Source organism: Neodiprion lecontei, chromosome 1, assembly GCF_021901455.1.
Source record: "Neodiprion lecontei isolate iyNeoLeco1 chromosome 1, iyNeoLeco1.1, whole genome shotgun sequence".
NCBI lineage: Eukaryota > Metazoa > Arthropoda > Insecta > Hymenoptera > Diprionidae > Neodiprion > Neodiprion lecontei.
Window position 1 is genome coordinate 1,192,976 of NC_060260.1, and position 23,857 is coordinate 1,216,832.

The following is a 23,857-nucleotide window of genomic DNA, read 5'->3' on the forward strand; positions in this document are numbered from 1 at the left end:
CGTTGTATTCATATATTGTAAGATTATTTATTTAGTCACATAATCGTGTATTTGTAGCCAACAGTGTTATCAGGTATAAAAGTGCGCTCGCATTTTATACCGCGACACGAAGCGAAACGTGAATCGTGTCGGGATAAAATGGCGAAGCGGATGGATGTCGATCGGGAAAAAAGAGCGCGTCTCATAATGCCAGGTATATTTTCCTGGCATGGAGAAGGTAGGCGATCGCAGTCCAAAGCCCGACGCCCCATATCGTTTCGATCAGACGCCAGGTATGAGTATTCATTTCACCGTAAGCCCAGTGGAACGGAAATATTTGATAACAGAGCTGATGACCAACGTACATCGCCAACGCGTTCATTCCTGGAAACGGGGAATAGTTAATACCTGGCAATTAGAGAGTTGGAAATGTTCGGGCGTGCTCGTTTCTAATATGCAGGACGCGTAATCCGATGCGGTGGAATTTTACAGCGAAGTTAAGTTGTATGGATCGCGAGTGCGGATCGATTTATCGGACGATTCGAATCTTTTACGATTCTCGGCCAGCACGGATTTGTAACATAATTAATTTGTTTTATTCGGTTCGAATATCGGAAACCATCGATTCGTCTCGCTTGTCCGTCAAGTGGGCCGCATTTATTTTATACTCACCGGGTATCCTGAACGGTCCGCCTCGCCAATATTCCGTCACGTCTACCAAGACGTAGCAAATCGTCAGTAACAGAAACGCGAGGCTCGTCGTAACGAGCACGAAAGACATTGACCTAGAAAAATGTGTCTGTTAAATAATTTGCGACGTGTTACGCGATAAGTTTCATACGTTAATTGCGGCTGGATCGGGAATGTCAGTTTTATTTATTTTTGCAATCTAGTTATCGAACGCGATTGTGCAATTATTCACCTAAAATTTTCAAATTCAACGCTAGAAAGAATTTGACGAAAATCTGAGATGTATTATATCCTGCAACCGCGTGTTGCGGTGTACTTGAAGAAAGAACGAATCACGTAAATGAAACATTCAAATTTCATGATCGATACAAAGCACATTTTTCCCAACCGTGAAGGAGCTTCAGACGTAAAAATATACCTCGATCACAGTTGTCGAGGAAACCTTGAAAAAACGAGCGAATGAGAAGTTATCGGGATGTAAAAAGTGGGGAATAATTCATGAAGTGCAGCGAAATCGAGAGCGCGACATAAAAATCAGACGTGAAACTCTCGCGACATTCGCGTTGTTATATACTGTATATGTATATATAGCGAGGGGAAGAAATCGACGTACAGTACAGGTTCACACGATGCTCACCATAAATTTTTGTTCATTGGTACAATGTTAGTAAAGTGCAACGAGAGACCGAGGCCCCCGCAAATTAAGGCCCATCCGATCCACCTGCAAACTCGGTCCTTCCAACTCGAGTAGTATTTCAATATCATACCAGCCTGAACACCGAGAAATACCTGAAACACCGAGCTTAGACAACCTGTAGAATAAGAGACGATATTTATTCCCTTGAAATCAACAGCAAATGTAAGTTGCAGAAATGTTCGGTCCTGAGAATCCAGTTCTAAACTAATCACAACTTCGAAAATTTGACCGCGATTTAATTCGATGAAAAGCGACAAGACCTACGTAATATAATTCGTATTTAACCGTCGAAAGCCGCGATTTTTGGTAAAACAGAGTATAAAAAAATTGAGTCAGGCAGTAATCAGACGAATATAACGACGAGGCGGCAAGTAAGGCCAATTAGGTTACTCGTACAAACTTTTATATACATGTTTTCATATCAATTTAGCTCTATAATGATCGCGGTATCTAATCTTCGGAATGTTGTGTTTTAAATAAAGAATCATTGGCCTATTTTTCCGTTCAATCCGAGTTCATCGACCGATTATAAACGTCGCTGATTTTACTGAAAAGATATTTATTTATCAAATGCAACAGCTTGCGATCCGTCGGATAAAAGTTTCTGTCTTTTCTGGAACGTGGAAAATGTATTCAAAGTAAATTCTTACCCAGTATTCCCTCGGGATCGAACGGACCCGATCCATAAACCGTGTTGGCTGTTGGATACTGGTAAATATGCCGTGTTCCCAGTATTTTTCGATCTACATACCCGGCCGCGCCGCCGACGCAATCGGGATATTTGCCATCGTCGTGACGCCCCCCAGGTCCAAGATACCCTCTGTAAATTGAAACCCGGCTAAGTTTTACGTGTGACAATTATAGGTGGCGGTGAGAAAATATTTGCGAATTCTGACGCGCTGTGAAATTTAAAATATAAACGAATGATTGAGAAACGCACGTTGGGCAACCGACGACCGGCAAGCGAAAAGTTATCGCCGAGTGGGCAGCGACGAGGCATAAAATCAGCATCCATTGAGGGAGAAGAACGAAAATGTCGCTGACGGCTTCGAGAAACGGGTTCTGAAATGTGCGAACGAAACAAGTTAGACGAATGCCAGTCCGACGGGTGCGCGATTCGGGATGCCGAAGACGGTCGTCACACCTTGGGCTCGATGCGTCTTCTCCGACTGAGCAGAACCAGGATCAGGGCGACGATAAGGTAGACGACGCTGAAACGCTGGAGAACACCGAACAACCGGATGTTTTCAATTTGCGCGTTCGTGCCGAGGGTGTTCAGTGATAATCCGAGGAGGAACAAAATTACGCTGCGCTGAAAGGAGCGACGATCGGTTAACGGATCCGCGGAAGGAATAAATTAATTTCATATTTTATACCTTGACGACTCCCCGACACATGGTGAAACGGCAAACTTGTCGCGATAGTTGGGAACCCACCGATATCGGCAAACACACCCCCATTATCCACATGAACCATGGAAAAACCAAATCGCCGACGAGCAAACCGTCCCACGTCGCATGCTCCAAAACCGAGTAGCCTCCGGCACCGTCGTTCACGAAAATCATCGCTAGAATACTTATTCTTCATGGGGTGAGAAGAGGATCAGCGGAAAACGAAAACATTCCACGTTTAGTCAACCTTTTGCTTACATATTGTGTGGTGAAATTTTGTTTCAATTCTAGAATTTCAAAGAAAAAGTAACAAGAAAAAATAAATAAATAAATAAATGAATAAAACTCGGCGGGGTAATCTTGCAGCAAAAAATTTTCACCCGATTTATAATTGTAACAAGTATATATCCTACCCTCTGAACGTGTCGATGGATCTTACTCGCCGTTTAACTACCAAAGCCTTTTCCTGCGGATCCGTATCACCTATGCACGGATTTCGGACCCTAAATTTTTTTCTCAAACTGTTTATTCCGGTTCTTAATAAAGTGCATCCGGCCAGTAGACAGAGTGTTACGAGAAACACAGCGAGGAGAGCTGAAATATGTACGTAGCTGTTGTCTTATGTGAGCATATGTATCTATGATGGAGAATTTAATGTCTGGTTGACGTGTCTGACTAGGACGAACCGTTTCTACTCTTACGGTCCGCCGGTGCGATCAAGTTTTATACGAGAATCGGCACATAGTATTTTTTTAAAATTAAATATATTCTTTACTTTCACGTTACTCACGCATGTACAAACTCGAGGGATCCTTCACGATGCTGAGAATGCAGCTTCCATTGTCAACGTTTAATTCGTATACACCGAATTGTCCCAAATTCGGTGTTAAACTGCAGATTATGTCGCTGGAGGGAAACAGTATATGTATACAACTTATACAAACGTTTAATGGAATTCAATGATTGGTATGGATTGACAGCTTTGAGACTTTTTCTAGACAGCATTGAAAATAATTATTAATAACGCAACCGTGAATCAAACCTCGTATTTGATGCCGGAACATATTCCTCGACGCCGTTGCTTCGTACCCTCCATGTCAAAGATCTCTCAGTGTGAAATGTGAAGCTCTGATTTTGAGCGTACGTTATCTGACCGATTCGCGTGTATGGACACTGTAAATTGTAATTGGCGAATGGCGGTGGTGTGAGTTAATCATCGCAGTATGACTGATAATAAATATAGAAGACGCGTCAATTAAGGACTTTCATAACGTAGAACGAGTAGCCGTATTATGTACACTAACGTCTTTTAGAAGATACGTGGCACAAGCGATATATACTGTTAGTTATTTTTTAGTATGTAAATTCTAATTAGGATCGACATCGACAAAGCCTCGTAGATCGGAATAAAAGTTATCGTGCACATGTGCACCCGGAATATAGACGCGTAACAATGGTAAATTGAAGATGAAAAATGCGTAAATAAAAGCCGATTAAGCGACAATAGAAATGAAAAACACATACCAAGTGGCAATCGGAGGACAGGGAGTAGAGCCAAGTTTCGGGATAATCGGTGCTCGTTTTGACGGCGACGCAAGCTTTGTCGTACGTTAAATCTTCGTACTCGCAGTAAGTGTTTTCGATCATGATTCCGAGTAAGTTTCATCTACAAAATAACGATGTCTTAAAATTCAGGCTCGTAGCGAAGCGATAGGCTGAAAAATGAGTGAGCAACGTTTACAGGCACTGGCGAGTGAATCGGAGACTTCGAAAATTGTCCGTATTATCGTGGGAAATGTGAGTAGGTGTACAACCCGAGACCTAAATATCACTGTTATAAAATCACGATTTCAAAATGAGCACACGCGAAATATCGGCGCGAAAGTAAAAGTGTCAAGTAACGACATCGAAACATATTGAATGCCCACGCACTTGAGAATATTCGCCGATCTCAACGGACCGTCCGGTTTGATCTGATACATTATCTCGTTGCAAAATGCTTTCACGCGTAGTATGCGACGGGTTGAAAGTACTGTGATTACTAGTATATTCTTACCAAGTATGAGTGCGTGAATCTCCCGATCCGTTTCGACACTGCAAAAATATATGCTTGGTATTTAAAATTTTTTTTTTTTTTTTTTTTTAAGCACTACGAAGGGAGAACTGCAGGCCGTATTAAACCGAGTACCGATATTGGAAATCGACTGCAGATCGCAACCTGCCAACAACACCTGTCCCCAGTAAATGGAGAGCATGTGAGTGTCGTTCTCTCTCTCGCTCTTGGGACTTGAACGACACGACGCTGTGCCCACATGGTGGGCATATTATGTCCCACTTGTTGTTCGTCGAGATGCCCATTGGTCGGTTGCTCGCTCAGTTAGACCGTCCATCACGCGTTGCATCAATGTAATAACGTATGCCGGAATAAATGTACTGGCATGTATTGTAACCTGACAGCAGATGGGCCTTGTACATATCCTCGGGCGTAAAACGCATTTAGAAAATGTGAAGTAAACAGATTGTGCCGAAGAAGCTTTCGTCGTCCTTTCGAAAACACCCGATCGTGACCCCGTTTAATTTCACCTCAGAATTGTATCTTCATTTTTATAGTTACGCTACGTAGCAACAAGTGTAAAATTGGCGATGACGTTTTTCTTTACATTCCGAATCAATTCTTCTTTTTTTCTCCTGCACAATGATCAACTGCAGCGTACGAAGAATGATGAAACATCGACAAGTATTTGAGACGAAATTCGCATAATTGAAAAGATCGCGGGCATATAAATATATGTACAGTAACTTTACCGATTCTTTTCGTATATAAATTTATAATATATGATTTAATAAACTTCAGCATTTAATTTAAGACGATAATAATAATTAATAATAATAATAATAATGGGCTAGTTAAAATGAAATTAATAATAATACAGTAAACGTTTACAATTAAATTCCGTACAAGTATAAATCACTGTGCTTCATCTTTTATATGATGTAAGTATGTAGTTATAAATGACGCTGTTTTGCCTTAGGTTTTTTCCCCTTGCAACACGTCTACTCTTGACGACTCTACAATATGTTTGTTGTTTGTGTGTTCAAAGGTACGTAAATGTTGCGTTTCCTCCCGCCTGGATATTTTGTCTGCGTACGTTGGATATTATTGTAGCAATTTTTTTTTCAGTTTTGAATTTATTTATCATACCTTTTTGTATAGTATAGTTTAGTATGGTATGTACGTCTATATATGTAACAACCAACTGGTTCGTTTCGTATTTGCGTTATGTACTATTTTCTTTTTTCTTGCTTATCTTTTTTGAATCTATACTTGTAATTAAGTGGAAAGAAGATTGACACAATTAGCGTGCGTACGCAGGACACGTTTATTAGCTAAGAAGTGTCCTGATCTCTTTGTGCATATGACACAGGAAATCCACGTAGCTCGCACTTCCGTCACCGCCGCGATCCTCGACCAAGAAGTGTCGCATAACCATCTCAAGCTTTTCTCTTTGCCTGACAATTGTCAGCTGAAAATTGTAAAAAGATGCCAAATTATTACTTAATCTGCAGGCTCTTTGAGTGGATACCCAAGTTTTATACTTTGAATTTGGCACTTCAAGCTTACCCTCATACAACGATGTCTCTGCGAACGGACTTGCGTTATTATTTCCGTAATTCGGTGGCTTAACGGGGTATCCAGGGTTGGGAGTATCGTACGATCGACGTCAACTTGCCCTACTGACGGTACGCCAAACACAGCTTGCACCCACTGCGACGAAAGGCCGAGACCCAGCCAGAGGAACATGTGGATACCGTTTTCTGAGAAATGGTCGATTCCAGTAAGTATTTGAACGAAATTTGCAATTGTCTTGATAGATATTTATATAAATGATAAACTTTCTTATGGATAAAATTTCATAAACTTTTGTAGTTTTACCTAGGAGATAAGCGCCGTCATCTGTGAATTTGTCGATTGAGCAGCGAACCATTTGGGGTAATTCAGTACCTTGAGGATCAATATCATGGAGCGGTAATAATCTTGGGTAAAAGTAAGCTACTGAAGTTGGGATATCCATGGTTGCTACTGCTTGCATGACGAAAGATCTGTCGTCAATAGTCATGTCCGCACCTAAGAGTATGAAATAATTGGAAAAATATTGTGAAAACGAATCAATTATTCACTTGTCGGTATTTGTAATATTATAAAAAATTCAAGCAGTTTAACGTACCACCAGAAATCGCGTCGCTTTTCAGTATACTATTCACATAAAGTGGCAGGAGCTTCATGCATTCGGGCAGAATTAGTTGTCCTGCACTAGAAGGTGAAGCGCAGTGTTTTCTATAGACGGCAAGCATTGTTGCGCATCTTGAGATTAAATTGTCTTTTACCGCCTTGGGTGATGCTTCGATTAGCTTGAACACGCCTGTAGGTGAAATGTTGAAATTCATGGTTAGATTTATATTTTAAGAATCAGTAATTCATTGATCATTTTAGAAAGTGTTTCTTACTCTGTTTGGAAAAGAAATTAACTATGGCATCTAAATCACAGGCCCTGTATAGTTCTGCCATTTGAGATGAGGTGCGTAATCCCAAATTTATTACTCGCAACCTTCTAACTCCGCCGCAAGACGTATATAATAGAGCTGCTTGAATAAATACACCTTCTTCATCTCCTAGCTTATCATCGTGTTTAACTTCAATTGCAACTGCCTGGAATCAAAAATTATTACGTTTGGCATTCACATGCTATGAAACTTGCCAACTATACTGTATTAAAAATTGCGTGAAAGGTAGACATTAAGTACCTTGTTAGAATCTATACTGGCCAATTCCATGTCTGTTGTATTGGACATAAAGAAGTGTCCATAAAAGTCTGTTGCTCTAACGCCAGTGGAAGTACGGACTCTCATGATAGCGTCAAAAGCAATTGGCCGTTTGATGTTGTTGATTATATCTGTTATTAATCGTTCCCCGTCAATATCAGCCTGCAGCAAAGCAAAGGATCGTTAAAATTGTGTCTTCACGTTATAAAGATGTTCAAAGAATGAGAAATTGATCAAACGTCTCGGGATTCGATTACCTGGAAGTACGTGTATTTGAAGACTTCCCCGCCAGTCAAACGCGAAACTTGACCAATTGTTGCCACGTCAATATACGAATTGTTGAATACAAACAAATCGACGCTGCATCCTGCTCCCACGCATTCTTGTCCAAGATTGTTGTACACATTGGTCTGTGGACCTGTAAATATTTAAAAGTTTAGACAAGTAGTAACGATAAAGAAAAATAACCGCGAAAACCAAGAACGTACCTAATATAGTCTTTTCTTTTTCTGTGCCTAACAGCTTGCGATCATCACGATTTTTCAACTTTCCGGGTGCCTCAGCTATCGGCAAAGTTGAGTGGAATACCATTAATTTTCCAGCACAATCTGACGCCTATAAAAAAGTCAAAGTAAGTAGCTGAGTACTTGAATAATATAATTTACGCTGTATTAGCTCTAATTATTTACTTATATACCTTCAGTGCTTCCAGTCCGGCTTGAATGGCAGGTGCAAGTATGGTCTCAGTTTCACGAGTGTCAGAAAACATAGCTGGAATTTGTGTCATTAGACTGTCAATGACAGTTTCACTTTCTTCGGCGTCGCACAAGAACCCGTCTAACAGAGGCATGAAGACTTCTTGAACGTCGCCAACTACCATCATCTGCGGTTGAGCTAAGCATGCTTTTATGTTATAAAAGTGAACTGTGTTGTTATACGTTATGAATCCAACTCTCATATTCGTTCTAGTTTGCCCGGCGTCGATGGGAAGATTACGAATGATTCTCTTCATTTCTGAACATAGTAAGTGCACTAAGCCGGACTTTATGTTGTTGTACGATACATCAATAAGGAAGACCATAGCTGGTGGTTTAGGAATCGTGTTATTCTGTAAAAAAATGAAAAATTCAATGGTTAAATAGTTCAAAAATACTTCATTTGGCATTGACATTGCTATGCATAGTAACTAACCCGACAATAGTCTTTAGTTGCCACAAATTCGTACGTTCCCAAAACTAATTCTGGCCGCTCATAACGATCCATTCTTTGCCCCGTGTGATCCAAGTGTTGGAAATATTCTGCTGGAACTTGAGAAGAAAACAAAACGTCATGTTATGAACTCTTTGCGAATCGTGTCAGAAATAGAGAATTTCTTTTACCTTCTGTAGTAGCTTTACAGAACATACACTGGAACCGTCTACCAGCGTCTATGAATTGCATGAACGGACTCATGTACGCTTTACAACGTATACAACGCACTGGACCAATCTCTCCCATGTCGACTATAGGTGGATCGTATTCTCCTTCCGCAACCTTAGCCATTGGACTAATTATGAGGCCAAATGGTACGCTGGTCTGAAAAGGAGAAACATGATCATCAAGCATTTTCGATATATCTCCAAATATATATCGCCCAGAATGAGAAATTACCTGTTTCATGATATCTGTTGTCGTTGGAATGGTGTACATAGTTGATCGGATAAATCTAGGGGATGCGTGTCCTTGATCCTGAGTAGTGAATTTTGTTGTTACCAGAGGTGGAACGAGTCCTTTTTGATTAGTCACAAACACACCGCCTTTAGTATGCTGATCATCCTGTATGACTTGAATCTATGAAAAAAGAATTTGTCAGTTACTCAAAGTACTCAATGACCATTCCAAGAGCTTTTCCAGACTTGTTGTCAAGCAAATGCGAGATAGGCCAAACTTACGGGACTCGGCATTTGGTCAGGATCCAGTCTCCGTGCTGTTTGCGGTTGCATTCCAGGTTGCATACCTGGTTGAAATCCCCCTGGTGCCCCTGGTGGCACACCGCCCTGATAGGGACTTCTCTGTCCAGCATACATGTCCTGAAACAATTTTTCCTCACGATTATTTCACGAATCATTGTAGCCTTTCATACTTAGCACAGAATCACTTACAGGCTGAGCAGTATATCCTTGCTGCTGATAACCTGGCTGCTGATACGGTGGCATTGATCCAAGTGGCTGCCTATTTATTCCCTGGGGTTCACCTGCAGGCTGTTGTTGTCCAGGACGAGGAGGGCCAGCCATGTATTGCTGTTGACCCTGCATTTGCATTTGACCAGGCATATGGGGCCCGGCAGGATGAATTTGTCCAGGCATTGGCGGTCCAGATATATGTGGCTGTAATTGAGCTCCTGACAAATTATGTTGCCCAGGTAATGGTGGCCCCGGCAGATTTTGTTGCCCTGGTATCGGGGGTCCTGATAAATTCTGTTGCCCAGGCATCAGAGGTCCTGACATATTCTGTTGGCCACGCATCGGTGGCCCGGACAAAGGCGGACCTGACAGCATTTGCGGTGGTCCAGAAACGCTGGATTGTTGTCCAGGTAACTGTTGACCAGGCATCATTGGCTGATTCGGTGGTGGTGGTCCTGATAAGCTTTGGGGGCCAGAAAGACGTTGACTTTGTTGACCAGGTCCGAGCTGCCCAGGGAATTGTGAGCCAAGATTTCCAGATGGCATTTGTCTGGGAAACTGAGGTCCACCTGAAGCTAAGGTTTGTCCTTGTAGTGGAGGCCCGGGAGGCTGAGAAATTGGCGGACCAGGCTGAGGCGGCATCTGAGGAGCTGAAATTTGTCCTGGCAGAGGTGGACCAGGTTGAGGTGGCATTTGAGCAGCTGAAATTTGTCCTGGCAGAGGCGGACCAGCTTTTCCGACCGTTGGTCCATCAATTTGACTTTGTGTTGCGGAATCTGTTGGTATTTAAATTAATTCAAACACTCATTGACAGATATTCAGATACTTAAAGAGGATCGAAAGTGCATCCCTGATAAAGAATATGTGCAATTTAAATTTATCCCTCCGCAACTATGGCAGAGTTACAGTGAATATTTCAACGATAGCTACCTATGGGAGAAGGCTGTTCTGATTGGCTGTTGTAGCCATTAATATTTGAAGTTGGAGGTGGCATTCCTGGACTACTTCGTCTGACTTGAGGAGGGAAGCCCTGTAATAGGAAAAAGTTTATTTAGACGCTAGCTTAATCGTTGTTAGTCAATAATACAAACGAAATTAAAAGACGAAATTTGAAACCCAGATAGTTTTTTACAATTTCATGTAAATAAGTGTTACCCAGATGTCTGTCATCGATCGTGAATCTCAAAAAAGTGACGAAAGTGGACAGTGTTCAATAAGAGGTGAGAAAGCTTGGAATAAGGGACAAAACTCACCCCTGGTGGAGGTCTCGGTTGATTTCCTAGATTTATATTTGACATTTGATTAGCAAGATTGTTTAGATTGCTGGGAGGCTGACTCATGGGCGGAAGAGCAGACTGAGGATTGGTTGGTGGTCCTGAAATATGGGTCATCTCCGATTAAGCAATTATTTTTCACCAAATATTAAATATTATCCAAACGTATAACTGATGTTAATTGACCTCGTAAATTATTTGCATAATAAGATTGCTGTGGAGGTAGCGCAGATTCCTGAGTAGGAGGGCCTTGAGCTGGATTTTTAGATGGAAAACCTTGGGAGTTTTCAGATCCGTTGAAGTGAACTGGTGGAAGATTTGCATTTATTCCTCCACGAGGCGGTCCATTGTTTGGCCCCCCGTAGTAAGGAGGTTGTTGCTGCATGTATTGGGGATTCATGGTTTATACTGAAAGATAAAAGAGATGAAAAGAAGTATTAGATCTTTGCCGCATTAGTAAAATAACTATCATGAGTGAAGGTCAAATGTTAACGCCATTTCATCATCGTTCGTCTGTATGATGGGACAAACATATGGCGAGGAAAATGGATGTTAAAATTGTTTAGCAATTTGTTTAACCAGTTCAAAGGTTTGTAAAGTATGGGAAAAATATGGAGACTGAATAGGATTTCAAGTTCATAGGTTCGGCCACAGAGTCTATTACACATCACGCTGGATCCAGTCTGAAATTTGTTTTCAATATTTCATTCCACATGTGATATTTACTCGAAATTATGCAAGACCTAAAACGTGTGAAAATATGTTTTCGAACATATGGTGTTTAAGGTGATGGTGGTCAAAACGAGTCGCCGAATTGATTATGCGTAACGCAATGTTGGACAACTTAATTTAACAGGTAGACAAGAGTTGTATTAAATTTTAATTTGCAGTGAGACGATAACCCATAAAGTACGAGATGTTGGTATGAAAATAAATTAAATATCTAATGGGAATATGACACAACACATGAGTATTTAAACACGCAAGTCAAGGTAAAACTTGGCGAAATTTAAGGGGGCGTAATTCAGGAAGCTGTTTAGTAAAAATTCTCTGCTATTTAAAGTGAGCGATGCTGGTAACGATGTAATTGTGAAATTGAGTAACAAGAAGAATTCAAAATGTTACTCTAACAAATGTCATATGTCTCTGTACGATGGAGCAGGCGAACGGGTGCAGGCCATTTTGCATATATCGAAGAAATCGGTTATAACAGAGGTGTAATATGTGATAATCGGTGATTGGATAAGCCAGATACTCACGTTGAATTGTTATACATGTATTTGAACCATAACAAATAAGAATATGTCCAGAAATGTTTACACTAAATTGTACGGGAGACTTTTTATTGAGAAACACGCACTACTGCTGCAGGCCGATGCCACGTAAGGTGGCACTGCGCATGCGCCCTGCGCACGCTCGCGACGGACACGTCATTACGAATCTGGGCCATTCAAGATTCCTTTATTACACGCTAGAAATTTCGTCGCTCTTTCCCGAGACGCATAGATCAACGACATACCGATATACAAGAAAATTATTGCTGCGCTATCGATGGATTAACTACATTTTCATTTACATTCAAAGATGATCGACCGACGCTCGTTTCTGTAGGTGAAGCGCGAACTTCACGAATCCTCTTTGGTTTCGTCTTCGGTCGGTAATGAAGATTTTCCGCGAAACTGAAAGTGAAATGTCAAAAGCAGCTGAAAATTACATTTTTTTTTAATCATACGATATTGTATGTTACACAAGCTGACTTTCTCAGAAGGAATATCAGTGTAACGTTTTTTCAAGGTTTCGAATTAACATTTCATTTTTTCCAATACGATTCAGTCCGAGCCACTGATATCTTCATGTCATAGATCAGCTGTCTAAGCCTTGCAAATGTTGCCGGATGAGATGTAATCTTTAGCTGTTTAGACGTATAATCCAATTAATTATTACCGTTTCTCATCAATAGATTCGCATGGACAAGAAACTGCCTATCGTAACATAACCCTGCTGATCGTTGTAGATCGTCGCGCTTTCAAGATTACGCAGCATACCTAAATTTACAGATAGCCCGCGCTATAATTAAATTCTTGTCATGACTTAGCAATATCGATTTCTTTGAAATCATGACATAAAACACAACGAACACATTGCTCCGCACAGACGTAGTACTGTAAAATAGATAGATCTGTTCACCGACGAACGTAAATTTCGATCATTATCTTATATACGTATGGAAATAATCAATCGCCGTAGTAAATGGTAATCGCGTTTACTCTAAGCGTGGTGCTGACGCATTTCGTTCCCAATTCGTATATAGGACAGCTAAAGAAGTGTGAGTGTGTATAATACACTCTGAGGAAAGGGTCGTGGGTATATAGCGGGTTGTGTTGGTGAATGGATATACGTTTCTGGTGACGTCACCAAAGTTAGTATCAGCTTGAAAAAGTGGCCCATTCGGAGGAAAGCCGCACGATCTATGAGGGAACGCGTGCGCTCTGAGGACTTGGCGTTGCGAATTCCGTGTGTAGCATCAACCTATTCTTCACTGCCCGGTTGCACAGGTACCATGATACTCGGGCACGTAGGTATAATCATGACTATACTCAAGGTGCGACAATAATAAATCACAGTGCAGTTAATCGTGCTAATTCTTATATTACTCCAATAAATGTGCGAAAGAATGAATTGAAAAGATTAAATAAATGATCATTATTGCATCGTCCCAGGCCTGGAAACATGTATCCTAGCGGCAGCTCTGTATGATACTCGTAAATATTGATGTGCCGTATTTTTTACTTCCTTAATTATCGTGAACCACGAATGGCGAGAGATAAAATTTCAATAAAACCCAAGGTGATTAATACGCAATGCTCATTTGTATATTATCTAGAAGAAATTATTTGAAATTCTTGCGCGATTGCAGTCTGTGCGTGTAGATAGTAACGTATATGTACTGCATTTGTTGCGAAATCAGTCGGCGATAATATTATTTACATAATTAGGATACTATAGTGTTTACGTGATAATAAGACTACAAAAATTCCTGGAATTATATAGTGATCCGGGTAACCAAAAAGTAAAAGCAAGTTAAAGATAATTAATCGTGCGCATGCAGTGTTGTGTGTAGATGCGAATGTTCTAAAAAGGTTCTTCATCGCTAATCGTGAAAAAAAACGTAGTGCAAATAGTTTAAATTATAGGCACCGGTTGATTTAACTTCGTGCCCACGTCGTGCATTATATGCCTTGGGCGACGTCCACCTATATGATGAAATTACAGCTGTTAGTTATCGAAACAGACTACTGCTGGAGGAAAGCTCTGCTTAGGTGAGTGATAATGGCATGCATAATTGAAAAGCACACGGTATATACGTATACTGCACGTGAAAAATAAGTGGGAGCGATTTACGAATTCGAATTTCAAACATATTATCCATGCGTAGTATCTCGCAAATGTTGATTGTACAACTAGATTAGTTATCTCTGTCCCACGATAATTTGCTATCTGTGTATTTGTTTATTTATTGAATTTGCTTGCACGATGTTCCCGTAGCGTGCATCAATACATTCCTTTTTTGTTTGCAAAACTGCACACCCAGAGCTTGGCTGCAGTCTGCAGCAGGCAGCAGTTGTGCGTCGATTGTACGGTCGGTTCCTCGAGTTTCCGACACCTTTCTCCTGCAGCATTCCTTCCGTTTCTCGAACTTGACCAGATCGGCAGTCGGTAAGACAGATTTTTATTACTCGCCTCTGCATATTCATCGCGTAAAGCTCTTATGGAAATTACCGACTCTTTTTTGAGACTTATTCTCCTCACTTCAGACCTTCAGACTTGAACCGAGTTCGGCGTCTCTCTCTCTACGTTGTTTCACGGCCGCGAACGGCCATGTTTACGTCGCGTTATTCTTTTATTTTTTTTTGTTTAGCATGTCATGTTTCCTGTATACTATACGCGACAGCGAGCGCAGTGCAGCGCAGTGAGTTAAAAGACTTGGTCGTTGGAGCGCGGCGCGGCAGCAATTTGCAGGCATTAATAATGGGTCTTTTGTGTTTGTGCTACATACGCGCAAGAGGTTCAACGTGTGATTAATGTATACGTATAGTTAACGGACTTGGAACGTCGTAGACGAATCAGTGCGCCTCGGATATTCATTCGGCCCCTCTTGCGGAACGTTGAAATTCTCCATATCAAACATTCGCCCCTTTATCCCGCCTGTACTTTTTGTGTGGTTAGTTGTCCGTGCGTTCGGATTTTCCCACTTCCTATGTTGCCTACAAACTTTGGTACATGTGCACCTAGCAGTACACAATACATACATACGACCAAAAAGTAAAGCATATCACACATATATATATATATATATATATATATTGTCGTTTGCAGTTTTTTAGCCTTTGCCTTATCTGGTAGTACCGAGGCTTGATACTCCGATTTCTCGTTTCCTGCATCGTAGACTGTTCTTCGTGTTGTATCGTTCGGCGAATACATTGCTTCCTACCACAAACTCTTCTTCACCAGTGATATGAATTTTTATAGTTTCTACAACGAAATGTTTGCCATGAACGTCTCCAGACGAGTATAATTAATCGTCGTTCAGTGTAAATCGTGTGGTATACAAGTATATACATATCTATACATATTTCTATACTATAATATATTACGCGGTCAGTGCCTGAGTAAAATGCATAAATTAAGGCTACCTGTCAAGGTCGAATTACCCACTGCGTTAACCAGGTAATGAAGAAGCCTAATTAACAGGTATTAACACTGTATTTACATCACATATTTCTAGCATACAACAATATGACACGTAACATAAAGACCTCTTGCTCGTTAGTACTATTAATATGCTGTGGATGCTACACTAATTGCATTTTAAATATATGCAATGAATTTCAATGTTCGATTGGACAATATCTTCTTGTTGATGTTTTACCGTGACTTGCAACAATTCAACGAATACATCATATTCACTGTTGACTACGATGCATGCGACAAAAATAAGTACGATTACACCAATATGGTACTTCTTTACGACATGTTGTTCAACTGTTGATTCTTTGGTAGTCATTCTTTATTTTTGGCTAACCTTATTTACCGCAAAATAAAATCTGCTACTCAACTTCACGTGCTCATTATCAAAGTTCATAATTGATCAACTTCTCAACATATTTCAATACTTTCCAGAATGTGCTGCAGGCTGTTTGCGTTGCGTTGTTTAATATAAATACTAAACCATCTTTAGTCTCTGACAGCGTATAAACCTGAGTCACTCGTACCGAGTGATCGACGATTATGGTGGAATTATCAATAGCAGATTTTCGATCAGATAGTATATAGATAAAACTGGAGCATCGTACAATGATTTGTTGATGTAGTCGAAGTTTAGATAAACCTTTCCTATCAGATTTGAAGGTTGATCACGACTTTCTAAGAGTGTGGCAGCATATAATCATGTAAATTTTTTTATGTCAAAGAAAAATGCGGGTGTCGGATTTGAGAATGTCATTGAACTCGAAAAAAAATTATTTGATAATTTTCCACTAGTTTACACATTTTGGATTGTATTGCAGGTTTAAATGTTGCACATATTTTTTATTGTGTTATCCAGATTTATGCCAGCGAACTGGTGCCAAATACCCATAGGCTGGTTTAAGTTTTTGTATCACAGTGTCACATCTCTGGAATCATTCAACATTTTTTGATATAATTTCTTTCTCCATAGTCTGGAAAGAACTATAACTAAGGTTTTGACAACTTTATAAAAAGATTATACGAATTTAGTAATCTGATTTTTATGAGTACTTTATAACAGATTTATCGAATGATTTCTTGAGCGATAGGCTTTCAACGACGTATGTATACAGATTTTAATCATGTACCCGTCAGTAACCTCTTAGTAAAATACTGGAGTGCCTGGTATCACTTTGTATTCAATTTTGATCGATAGTTCTTGAGTGTCCTGTTCTTAGACATCAAAGGCCTCCATGTTAGCAGTGTTGACATTTAGTCAGACTAAGATTATATTTGATGTATTCTTATATTTGAAGACTATATCAATCGTACTGGTCAATTCAAAGTTTGTATCTTTAAATAATTAGTTCCAAACGAATACTCCCATTGAAAGAGATGTGATTTGTAATTTGCTAATTATGATAATTTATTTTTAACGTCGAATAATTTCTCTCCAAGAACACAATTGATATTATATGTCATTTACGCATGCAATCACTTACACAACCGAATTGAAATGTAGATAATAAATGTAGTATTTGCAACTCAGCAAAAATTCCTATTATATGCAAATGAATCAGTGATCGCTGTTTTATTTTTGCTTATCTTATCAGTGGGTTACTCAGACTCCAACCGCTTGCATAGCATTGTATAGTTTCATTCACAAATGGATGGACAAAAGTTTGTAATTGGAATTGAGAAAAATGATGGAATTTTTACAACAGTTTATACTCACTCACATTAAAACAGTTTATACTCACCCTCTAAATCTACGTAGGTCAATGCTCTTACCAATCATTCACATTATGTATATTCTATGGTTAAATTTTACCTACCTTACCTTTTAATTAAACTCATAAATTTCATATCGTTCTACAATAATCATAAGTAGGAATTATTGCAGCACCACACATCTCGTGAGTTCTTGTTGCCCATTTGGCCTTTCACTTGATCTTGACAAATTGAATCTACCCACAGAGAAGTTTGGACAGACGTTGGATAATACTTATTGTGAGAGCTAGTTACTATTTAGTTGAGCGGATTCTTTAAAATGGTGTAACGTTCAGTACATCTTCCAAGCTTAGAAAGTCAAATATTTTACACAGCTGTTTCTACGTAATGTACTCATTATTAAATTATGGAGGAAGGCATCTGTTCAATTTATACTGTAGAATTGTGAGTGGTAGTGTATAAAATTTTTTACAAATGACAATTTTTCTTTTTTTAAATCGAGTGTCACGAGTGAATTTGTAGTAATAGGTTAAAAGGCCCATCCTCCTGACCCCTTGCAAAACTGCTCAGGAATAAACAAAAAGCACAAACCTGTACTGTTTATGTGACCTTTGTACTGCTGCAACATGGATGATAAGCGTTACTATTTTCAGGATGGTATTGGACCCAAAAGCAACAAGCTTACACAGTGATTACGGAAGTTTTGATCGTCCGTTGGGAGGAGTTGAGGGACACGAAAGAGACGTAGAGGCAGCGGTGGATGGAAGTAGTAGTGGAATGGCACAGTCAAGCGACGTTTATCAGCGGCAACCTCTTCTTCCTGGTGCACCGAGTAAGAACAAGGATAAAGGGTGGGGTGGCGTCAGCAGCAGCTCTGAATACTACGACGATGACGAAGATGACAAGATCGATGGGCTCGGACATATAAGGCATCCCAATGTACCAAATGGGTCTGGGAGCGATATAGTTAAACTTGACATACCTGCGCCACTAAGAGAAGAACCTCGGTTCCCTAAAGAGAAATGGAAAACTCTTCTTGGTAAGAATGATTAAATGTTATTAAGCGTATTCAATATCCAATTTAGCTGTCAATTTTAAACATGCCTTGTGTTTTTACAGCATTCTTTTTCATGGTCGTCAATTTTATACTTACCACCGCATCTCTTGCCATGGTTCACGAACGTGTACCGGACCGTGCAACGTACGGTCCTCTTCCTGACGTAGTATTGGACAACCTAGTTTCTCAAGATTGGGCGCTCAACGTTTCGGAAATTCTAATTATGATCGTCTCAAACTCTGCGACGGTTTTTATTATTTTTCACAAGCACAGGTAATAATTGAACTTGTTCTTCTATCTTTGTCGATTGGGTGATTACTCCTCACTCATTAGAGTCAATCATCAATAATTTTTCTGTACAGATTCATAGTCTTCAGACGGATATTTTTACTTATGGGCTTGCTCTACATGATGCGGAGCGTTACGATGTATGTAACAGTTCTGCCAGTTGCTAGCAAGACCTACTATTGTAGTCCCAAAGCGAACAACTCCAGTCCGTTAGTTATAACTAAGAGGGTACTGCAGCTTATCTCTGGGTTTGGATTGTCCATCAATGGAAAGCACACATACTGTGGAGATTACATCTACAGTGGACATACAGTTGTTCTTGTTCTCAGCTCCCTTATCATAAAGGAATGTAAGTGATCTTTAACTCCGCCTCTGCATTTCCTGTAAAAACAAAGATGAAAGATTCTTAATTTCTTATAAAATATTAGAATAGTCGAGTCTATTCTTGATCGAATTCACTTCATGGAAACACGTTATTTCCATTTCATAATGTACTCAGTCGGATCGAAAAAAAATCTTTTCTTCAACTTATCACTTTACAATGAATCCGTGACTAAATCTTGAATGTTACTTTGTTACTTGTGCTGGTCTAGATTCTCCAAGACGATGTCAGCCGATCCACTGGTTAGCAGGACTGATGTCACTCGTTGGCATAATAATGGTTTTGATTGCCCATGGCCATTACACTGTCGATGTTCTCATAGCCTATTACGTTACCACACGTTTGTGGTACATTTACCACACATTGGCCAACAACCCTTACCTAAAGGTGAGTTGAATATTTCTCACATTAATGTTCAATATCTAATCGTCGCTTTGTTTTGTCTATGTTACTTTGATTGAAAGTTATTTGCAATAGAGTAAAGGCAATATTCGCTTTATACATCTTTGGTTTTTCAGCAACATGGACCCAACAACTTTTTGGCTCGTTTATGGTGGTTTCCAATGTTTAAATACTTTGAAAAAAACGTTGGCGGCACTGTGCCGAGGCAGTACGATTGGCCTCTTCCGTGGCCTAGGAGATTTCTTGCCAAGCATCCAAACCGAGACAGTTAATATCTACCTGAGTATTCAGAGGCGATAACCGTGGCATTGGCGTGATATATTTACTTTATATGTACATACATATATACGTGGGTACATTAGGTGTATTAAATGTCTCTGGTAATGAATGGTGTGTATAATAATTAATATTAAATGTATGTAAAAACATTTCGTATCGTAAAAAAAATTGCGTGTGAAAGATTTACTTGGCGCCAAGTGAATCGTCGCTTTTTTTACTTTGCCGAAAATATTCACCGGTGTTATCGATTGTTGATTTATGCTTGTGAAAACTATCTCAGTCCTGTTAATCGCCATGTGTTGTCATTTATTTAAGTTAGAGTCTGCTATTGCGTTTTTTTTAAACTTTTATTCTATGGTCGTGTTTGTTTTAATTAGTCATATTACTTTAGCGCAAGTTAATTTTCCTTAGATGTCATTTTTCTTCGCTTTTTCAATTTTTTTCGTGGTTATTTAAAGTATCTGCAAACCGTTACGCTCTTGAGAATTGATAGGAAAGTATTATCTGTTTATTTACAAGGATCTGTTGGAGATAATTTTAATTCTTGGAACGAGTCACAAAATGCTCTAATACCCTGTGTATCTGTGTATAAAGCGAAGTTCGTAGTATACCACATATACATATATATATATATATATATATATATTTAAACAATATATTTAAAAAATCCTTCCATGCTGTAAAAAAAAAAGATTATACGCCGTTGACTTATTCAGCAATCGCAAATGCTTCGATGATTCTAGTATAAGTATATTTTAAGTGTGAAATGCATTCACGCAGTCGGACGTTACCGATTTTGTGCGTTGAAGATACTGATGTAAACATAATTTTATAAAACAGCCCTGTTAACGAGTTAATTTTATTCTTGGTACTGTTTTATGTGTAGTGTTTGAATATGTCTAAAAAGATTTACATGAAAAAAAAAGGGAAATTATTGCCCGTGTAGGCAAAATTCTTTGTATACATAAGTATCGTTCTATTAGCCATCACAAAAATTTGAGTTAAAACAAAAAGAAGACAAATCAAATTTTGCGCATACTCATAGTTTGTGATATTCATGATTAAATTTAATGCACATGTATGTCGTATAAGAAACATGACTGCAATTTTACGCCTAGAGGCTACTACGAATTGTCCAAAAGAAAATCATTTTCCAACTCCTATCTTATTGTTAACTAAACTATGCGACAAGTATAGAGTATGTATACGTATATATTAGTTTTGATTTTGTTGGAGATTTGATATAAAAGAAAGTGGCAGAAAAAGAAAAAACATGCATATACGCGTTCATGCAATTAAATGAAATACTACTTCTCAGTTCTTCGATAGCTTTCCAAAAACAAAGATAAAAAAATTAATTTTAAGAAAATTTGTATCATGACACAAAAATAAAACACTTGGACTTCTCCGGGATACGAATACCTAACTATCACGAGAACTACGAATAACTGAAATAAAAAGAAAATTGACGCCTGTCATGCGATCCTGGAAGGTTGAGAGCTTATTATTATTTTCTTAAGCGCTGTAACCAGTTGTCAGAATGTATAGCCAAGCGATAATTATATGATTATTGATTCTCATTATTACTGTACGTTATAGACAAACGAAAAAAAAAGCTCAGCTTTTGAACGGTGATCCAAATTTTATCAAGCTCCTTTAACAGAAAATGTATTGTTTAAATTCGGTCGAGCATGTGTGGTGTGCGTAACTTTCTATTAATTCTCTCAGTCAATTAATTAACTACTTAATTAACGCAACACGTGATATCATTTCATCGATTGATGATCAATTGTCAGGACAATCTTTCATTCGTATCGTGAATTCTCTACACTTTGCAAACGATCTTTTTTCTTTTTATGGTTGTTTTCGTATTGTTCTTAATATGGTGAAATTTAACCGTTGTTATTATACTCACCATTGCGTTATTCAGTATATTCTGAAAACAGATTACTATAACAAGTGAATTGTTATCGGTATAATGAAAATCAGTAATAGTGTTAATAGATGATCAGATTTGAAAGAAACGTACCTGTGAACTTAAAAATATGGGTCTAATATTACTTGATTTTGTTAGTAGATTTTTATATAGGAAATTCTTCGAATAATTTACTTGATATGTTTTCCACTCGGTGTTTTTGCCGCTTAACATACATACCTACAATATGAGCTTAATGAGTTATCGCGTGTTTTCCGCAGCTATGAATATCTATCCTTGTTCAATGATTTTGCCTTACGATTTCTCTTTTTTCTTTTATAGTTTTACCTTACGGATATACAGGTTTGAATTTGTAAGAAAAAGAAACTGTAAGTTGATCCTTACGTTGAACCCTTTCATTAGCTGCCGCTGTCTATTTGTAGTACTACACTGTATATGTAAATTACCAGTGAAGAGCTGAATGTTCAAACGAGTAAACACATTGAACATGAATAAAACAAAGTTTTCTGCGCATTAGGAGTGTTATGAATGTATATACACAGTTTAAAATGAGACCTTTTTGAATTAGTAAAGGGTCGTGAATTTTTGTGTTTTCAAAAGTAATTTTTTTTGGAAAGAACGAATGGAGAAAGATAAAAAGTTATGTACTGTATAAAGATTGTGAGAAATAAAAATGATATTATACAACTATATTCAAAATACTAGAATACTAAATTTGGATGTGTCCACGTGGAAACATGAGTCGACAATAAATCCGTCTTTGGAATTTTTGTCAATTTGTGTATTGTACAACATTTTGATACATCGACGATTTAAGGTCTATGAATTATTCTTTTTTTGTCGGTTTATAGAGTTTGCGATTTTCTGCAAATTATTTGATGCAATATTTCTCTGCAATTTCCTGGATAATTGGACATCTTTTTAAGCCAAACACTAGCTCTAACTATCATAGGTTATTTAAAAGATGTTCTTGAAAGCAGCTATTATTGACTTTCTGATATTTTTAACTATCAACTTCCGTATTTTTATTAATATGTATTGCTTTGAATTTTTAGCAATTATCATTATGTAATGATTTTGCTATAATAACGAAGCTTTCGTCAGCTTACATTTTCACGTGGACACTCCGCCAAATCATAGATTTATATTTTTTCATGCAGATATTTGTTGGATAAAATGTTAACATGTAATTTTATTACTATTAGACCAGAAAAACAACCGTATCCAATGTAAATAGTGAATATAGGTATCGATATACACACACAAAAATATGGTATACATGTATAATAGTATATATATATGTATATACAAATGTGAATATAATAATACACATAAAAGCATGGAAGTTTTTCCGAATGATTCGCTTTAATGGATCCAAAAATTTATTTACTGTTGATGATCATCCTGGTAGTGTTTTGATATTCATACAAAACGTAGAGAGCTATGTCCTCTCTTGTATACCATTCGATTGGCGCATTTGTATTTCGTTACATTATTATCTACTGCATATGACATATATTTTTTATAGTTATATTCGTGGGCTGTACTACGTTTAATACTTCACTAGACAAGTATGCATTTATCCTCACTACTCTTTATATGCTTTATTATTATTATACATTCGTATATGAAACGTTATCTATGGTACTGTAAAACTAATGGCGTTATTTATATTTATAAATCAACACGTACATGAAATTTAATTATGAACTTCGACTTCCATAACGCATCAGGAATAAAGTGTATTCATGTCGTGAGAGAACTAGCAACGTAACTGTCAAATCACTAAAGAAGATGAAAACTAACTAAATATAAGCCATGGAAGTCATAATGGTAATAGTATTCTGTTTGTAGTTGAGGACTTGAAGATAGGTCTGTCTCTTTGCATTTTTGGCGAAAATTTTTGCGATTTTGAAAAGTGCCGGAATAAATTCTTTCATGCTCTATTCCGACGTAATTTTGCGAGAGAAATCGATTGGGCGCGGTCCCAATACGCTGCGATGAACGCATCGAAAGTTACAGCCAAAAAACGAAAACCTG

The 23,857-nt window shown here is 38.4% G+C and overlaps 3 protein-coding genes across 13 annotated transcripts; 1 reads left to right on the top strand and 2 right to left on the bottom strand.

Annotated features, from left to right (window-relative positions):
* Positions 1–11: 11 nt before the first annotated feature.
* Positions 12–5,097, bottom strand: LOC107221169 (heparan-alpha-glucosaminide N-acetyltransferase). Of its 3 annotated transcripts, none has more exons than XM_015660077.2 (12): positions 4,814–5,097; positions 4,282–4,423; positions 3,800–3,930; positions 3,548–3,663; positions 3,171–3,351; positions 2,743–2,947; positions 2,511–2,678; positions 2,307–2,428; positions 2,017–2,186; positions 1,307–1,481; positions 652–764; positions 12–363 (listed from the first exon to the last, which is right to left on the bottom strand). In XM_015660077.2, the coding sequence occupies exons 2-12, from the start codon at positions 4,402–4,404 to the stop codon at positions 182–184; spliced, it is 1,686 nt and encodes a 561-aa protein (XP_015515563.2). In that variant the 5' UTR covers positions 4,405–4,423; positions 4,814–5,097; the 3' UTR covers positions 12–181. The 3 variants fall into 3 exon arrangements, with proteins under 3 accessions (XP_015515563.2, XP_015515565.2, XP_015515564.2); XM_015660079.2 differs by lacking the exon at positions 4,814–5,097 and adding an exon at positions 4,499–4,771; XM_015660078.2 differs by lacking the exon at positions 4,814–5,097 and having other exon boundaries at positions 4,282–4,487.
* A 468-nt stretch (positions 5,098–5,565) lies between these two features.
* Positions 5,566–12,423, bottom strand: LOC107221163 (protein transport protein Sec24C). The gene is made up of 18 exons (XM_015660061.2): positions 12,274–12,423; positions 11,201–11,422; positions 10,994–11,115; positions 10,671–10,770; positions 9,720–10,516; positions 9,510–9,647; positions 9,229–9,408; positions 8,958–9,153; positions 8,770–8,885; positions 8,276–8,686; positions 8,067–8,193; positions 7,836–7,996; positions 7,561–7,740; positions 7,264–7,465; positions 6,984–7,178; positions 6,692–6,883; positions 6,380–6,573; positions 5,566–6,281 (listed from the first exon to the last, which is right to left on the bottom strand). The coding sequence occupies exons 2-18, from the start codon at positions 11,412–11,414 to the stop codon at positions 6,141–6,143; spliced, it is 3,666 nt and encodes a 1,221-aa protein (XP_015515547.2). The 5' UTR covers positions 11,415–11,422; positions 12,274–12,423; the 3' UTR covers positions 5,566–6,140.
* A 1,147-nt stretch (positions 12,424–13,570) lies between these two features.
* On the top strand, positions 13,571–23,186 carry LOC107221165 (phosphatidylcholine:ceramide cholinephosphotransferase 2). Of its 9 annotated transcripts, XM_015660068.2 has the most exons (7): positions 14,947–15,236; positions 15,392–15,742; positions 18,127–18,512; positions 18,593–18,803; positions 18,893–19,167; positions 19,412–19,587; positions 19,719–23,186. In XM_015660068.2, exons 2-7 carry the CDS (start codon positions 15,690–15,692, stop codon positions 19,872–19,874), a joined length of 1,257 nt encoding a protein of 418 aa, XP_015515554.1. In that variant the 5' UTR covers positions 14,947–15,236; positions 15,392–15,689; the 3' UTR covers positions 19,875–23,186. The 9 variants fall into 9 exon arrangements, with proteins under 9 accessions (XP_015515553.1, XP_046589599.1, XP_015515554.1 ...); XM_015660067.2 differs by lacking the exons at positions 14,947–15,236; positions 15,392–15,742 and adding an exon at positions 13,571–14,334; XM_046733643.1 differs by lacking the exon at positions 15,392–15,742 and having other exon boundaries at positions 14,946–15,337.
* Positions 23,187–23,857: the final 671 nt, after the last annotated feature.

Bases quoted from the DNA above. Each gene is read 5' to 3' on its own strand.
- LOC107221169 (XM_015660077.2), bottom strand. From the start codon at position 4,404: ATGATCGAAAACACTTACTGCGAGTACGAAGATTTAACGTACGACAAA. The intron at 2,948-3,170 runs GTAGGATATATA...CACCCCATGAAG, and splicing joins TCCATCGACACGTTCAGAGG to AATAAGTATTCTAGCGATGA. The intron at 765-1,306 runs GTGAGCATCGTG...ACATTTTTCTAG, and splicing joins CCAATGAACAAAAATTTATG to GTCAATGTCTTTCGTGCTCG.
- LOC107221163 (XM_015660061.2), bottom strand. From the start codon at position 11,414: ATGAATCCCCAATACATGCAGCAACAACCTCCTTACTACGGGGGGCCA. The intron at 9,409-9,509 runs GTAAGTTTGGCC...CTTTTTTCATAG, and splicing joins CTGACCAAATGCCGAGTCCC to ATTCAAGTCATACAGGATGA. The intron at 6,884-6,983 runs GTACGTTAAACT...TCATACTCTTAG, and splicing joins AAGCGACGCGATTTCTGGTG to GTGCGGACATGACTATTGAC.
- LOC107221165 (XM_046733631.1), top strand. From the start codon at position 15,897: ATGAATTTCAATGTTCGATTGGACAATATCTTCTTGTTGATGTTTTAC. The intron at 16,013-18,126 runs GTACGATTACAC...TACTATTTTCAG, and splicing joins GATGCATGCGACAAAAATAA to GATGGTATTGGACCCAAAAG. The intron at 18,804-18,892 runs GTAATAATTGAA...TTTTCTGTACAG, and splicing joins ATTATTTTTCACAAGCACAG to ATTCATAGTCTTCAGACGGA.